Here is a 3,395-nt window from a genome sequence, read left to right on the forward strand (position 1 = left end):
ATCTGAATGGCTGGAGCCAAGATTCCTAAATTTTGATTCCGCACAAACACTATACAAAGTTAGCAGATTGGCAGACTTGGTTTCTGCCAGATATAGGTCAGCATTTTACAGACATCTCAATCTCAATAATGTTGAAGCATAGGGCACTAAAAGATAGTGCATATCATGCTAAAGCCATTGTCTGTTTATAAACAAATATATTTCTTGGGCTGCATCTTCCCAGATCTTTTATGAAAAGCTTTTTTATGATGGAAGGCATATATCACAAGAAATCTTTCAAAGAAAATGTTTTTGTCAATGCTGTGTCCCATTGAGCACAATACACCGAAAGAAACATTTTGAAAGTTTGTTACTTGCAAACTCTTGAGTAAACAAACAACAAAGCCCAAGAAACACTAAATATTTTACCGGAAATAATTGTAGTCTTTCTGATGCAGGATCATTAGTGAAGAATGTAGTTAGTACTTAATCAACAGCACAATTAATTAGACAATTATCTAGGCATTTAATTATTACTTAATTATCCTTGCCCTTGACCCAACTACTAATTGTACACTATCTTTCTCAAGATTTTCCCTTTTTTTGCATTACCATTAAGACAGAAATGGGACGATACTGTCAGGATACTAAATTCTGGTTTACCTGCAGGTTAATTAGTTGATATTGGCAGTAAATGACTCATCCTTACGTGACCAAGTCAAAAGTAAGGCGGAAATGCACAATACGTTCATTTTTCTTATTTAACAACAAATGCTATTACTTTGTTCTTCTGAATTTAGCTAAATCTATCCTAAACTTACCGACAAACTGGTCGAAAGGCGAGGAATTGGAAAATATCCCCATCTTTGGCCGATTTTTAAAGAAATTGTGACAGAAATTGAGGTTTTGTTATGATCAAGTGACTGTGAGAAGGACGACTGAATCCGATTGCGTTCGAGGGAATTTGAAGAATACAGTTTCATACAAATTGTTTTTTCATTAAATATTTTCTACAAAATTTGATCTTTACTTTTTAATATCTTTGTTTTTTTATCAACACTGTGAAGGTATTTCGTGTTGTCACTTTATTTGATTGTACAGAATCAGTAGAAGTCGCTTGTAACAGATACAAACGATTTTTCATATAGCAAAACCGAAGAAAATCCACTTGTGAAAAAACCTTTGTGACAGATACCTTTATTTTACAAAAAAAATATGATCTGATCTAAATAAGCATGGTAACAATACACATAATTCCATTTAATGACACCTAAAGGCTTATTCGTCTCGTAATTAACTCTGTTTTCTGTCCTAAAAGACAGAAGAAAACAGACCCAGCGGCTCAATCCTGTTTCCATGACATTGAACTCATATCAAAGCTTAAATATTTAATTCATAAAATTCTATACGAATGAATATCTTATTGTCGGATGAAGTCCTTTTGATACTGCATATAAAGCTATTAATGCTTAAGAGCGGATCGAACGCCATTCATTATCACATCATAATGTGCAGAGCAATGCTATGTCAAGTAGATTGGTTTCTTCATGAATTCCTGGCAATTTAACTTTGCTACTCTGTTCTTCAGTACTTTAAGACTTTTTCTATTTGAAAAGAATAAAAGCCCCGAATGCTAAACTAAACATATAATATCAATTCTTTATCAGGAAATAATCCTTATGGGCTCAGAATGCACGAAGAAAAATATGGGAGTATCTTCAGTTCCAAGCTAAATGGCGATCATTAGGATATAAAGAAGTTGACTTGAGATCCTGACGTCATGCTCAAGGTCTCCTGAGAGCATGACGTCACACTAAAACTGACCTAAGGCCGAGACGTCACATTTAAACCAGCTTGAAATACTGACGTCATTACACGAGCAAGTTTGAGAAAGTCACATCCAAGTTGTCTTGAAACCGTGACGTCGGGATAAAGTACCCGAAATGTCGATATTCCTTGATGAATAGGAACTCGATAGAGTTGTAGATTCAAATCTTAACACACCCGCATCGGCAATGAATTAGAGAATCGTCAAAGCATTGATTAGGCGAGGGCACCACGTCGATATCCCAACCCAGCTTGAGCAGCGGCGCTCGCCAAAACGCCTTCGTCTCGCTGTCGAGTGCAGGGGCTCGAGCCTCCGTGGATCGCTCGGACACTTCGCATGATTATTAGGTGAATTCCATGGCTTCGGAATGCTTCTTTTCTTTACCAATGACCCTCCGAGACGCTGAGATATCGTGAGAGCCGAGACTGACAAGCAAGCGCTGTGACATGCAGGTGAACCGAAGAAATAAGAGTGTCAAGAGGAAACTCGGGTCTTTTAAGAGACACTAAAGTTATATATATTATTTTTCTCTCACGGCATTTATTTATTTATTTTTGATGCAGTAGATAGGTCACATTTAAAGGTAGTTAACCTGTCTGATAATGCAGATGTGAGTGGTGTGCACGAGTAATGAGGATTGCAATAAAAATTATATTGCAGCTAATCAATATAAGTGTTACATATTGGAAAAAAAATCTTTTCATTTTTAACTTTTTTTTTCTCCCCCACTCTACGTCCCTCATCCGTTGACAGGCCAAGGAAGCCAGTTTAATCCAATCAAATAAACCCTAATTTAACCAAATTAACCCAAACTACTTTACCTAAACCTGTTCACACTCTGTCTAAATCTAATCTAATCTAACTTACCCGCATATAAAGTTAATTTTACCGAAATCTGACGTAAAGTTAACTTATATTGAAATTGGCCTTAATCCTAATTAAATCAAAGCCGTTGTAACTGTGATTAAACCTGATTTCGCAGCCAAACCTAAACCTAATCGCTAATAATATACCTTAAATCTTGTTTGATCTGAAATATATATATACACATATATATATATACACCAAATCTTGCCTAACCTTAGAATAATTAAAACCTAATTAGGTTCGTTACCTAAACCTATTAAAATTTCGCCAACAACTCATGAACTGTAAACAAAATCAAACCTCACATTAATATAATCCAACATTACTTAATAAAACCAAACTTTATCAGGAGTTTAGCCAAAGTTTACATCAGCCTAAGCTAACCTTAATTTGCATAAACTTTAACAAACATACATGACTAATCGTAACCAAACTAAAGTGAACCTTACTCTGAATTTTTAATCAAGGTATTTGTTTGTTAATTCAGGTAAACACTAAGGAAATGTTGGCCTCAAAAACGGGACTTTTTTTCTCATCCATCTAGCCCGCAAAGTATCAACACTTTTCGGTTTATTTTTCCACTATGTAAGGTTAATGCAAATGTCTTCGTTTATATGCAATATTTCTTTCTCTGATTAAGAAGGGCATTAGTTGTATGTTTGATTAGTCCAAGTCTGCAATATATGAAAATGCTTTAGACTAAACATATATATATATATAT

At 35.0% G+C, this 3,395-nt stretch overlaps 1 protein-coding gene across 1 annotated transcript in view; it reads right to left on the bottom strand.

Annotated features, from left to right (window-relative positions):
• Window positions 1-955, bottom strand: part of LOC119568221 (signal transducing adapter molecule 1-like) — a 17,633-nt gene extending 16,678 nt beyond the window's left edge. The window contains exon 1 of the mRNA XM_037916655.1: window positions 801-955. Coding sequence (XP_037772583.1) covers window positions 801-843 — 43 coding nt within the window. The 5' untranslated portion in view covers window positions 844-955. The remainder of the gene's footprint in view (window positions 1-800) is intronic.
• Window positions 956-3,395: the final 2,440 nt, after the last annotated feature.

Source organism: Penaeus monodon, chromosome 43, assembly GCF_015228065.2.
Source record: "Penaeus monodon isolate SGIC_2016 chromosome 43, NSTDA_Pmon_1, whole genome shotgun sequence".
NCBI lineage: Eukaryota > Metazoa > Arthropoda > Malacostraca > Decapoda > Penaeidae > Penaeus > Penaeus monodon.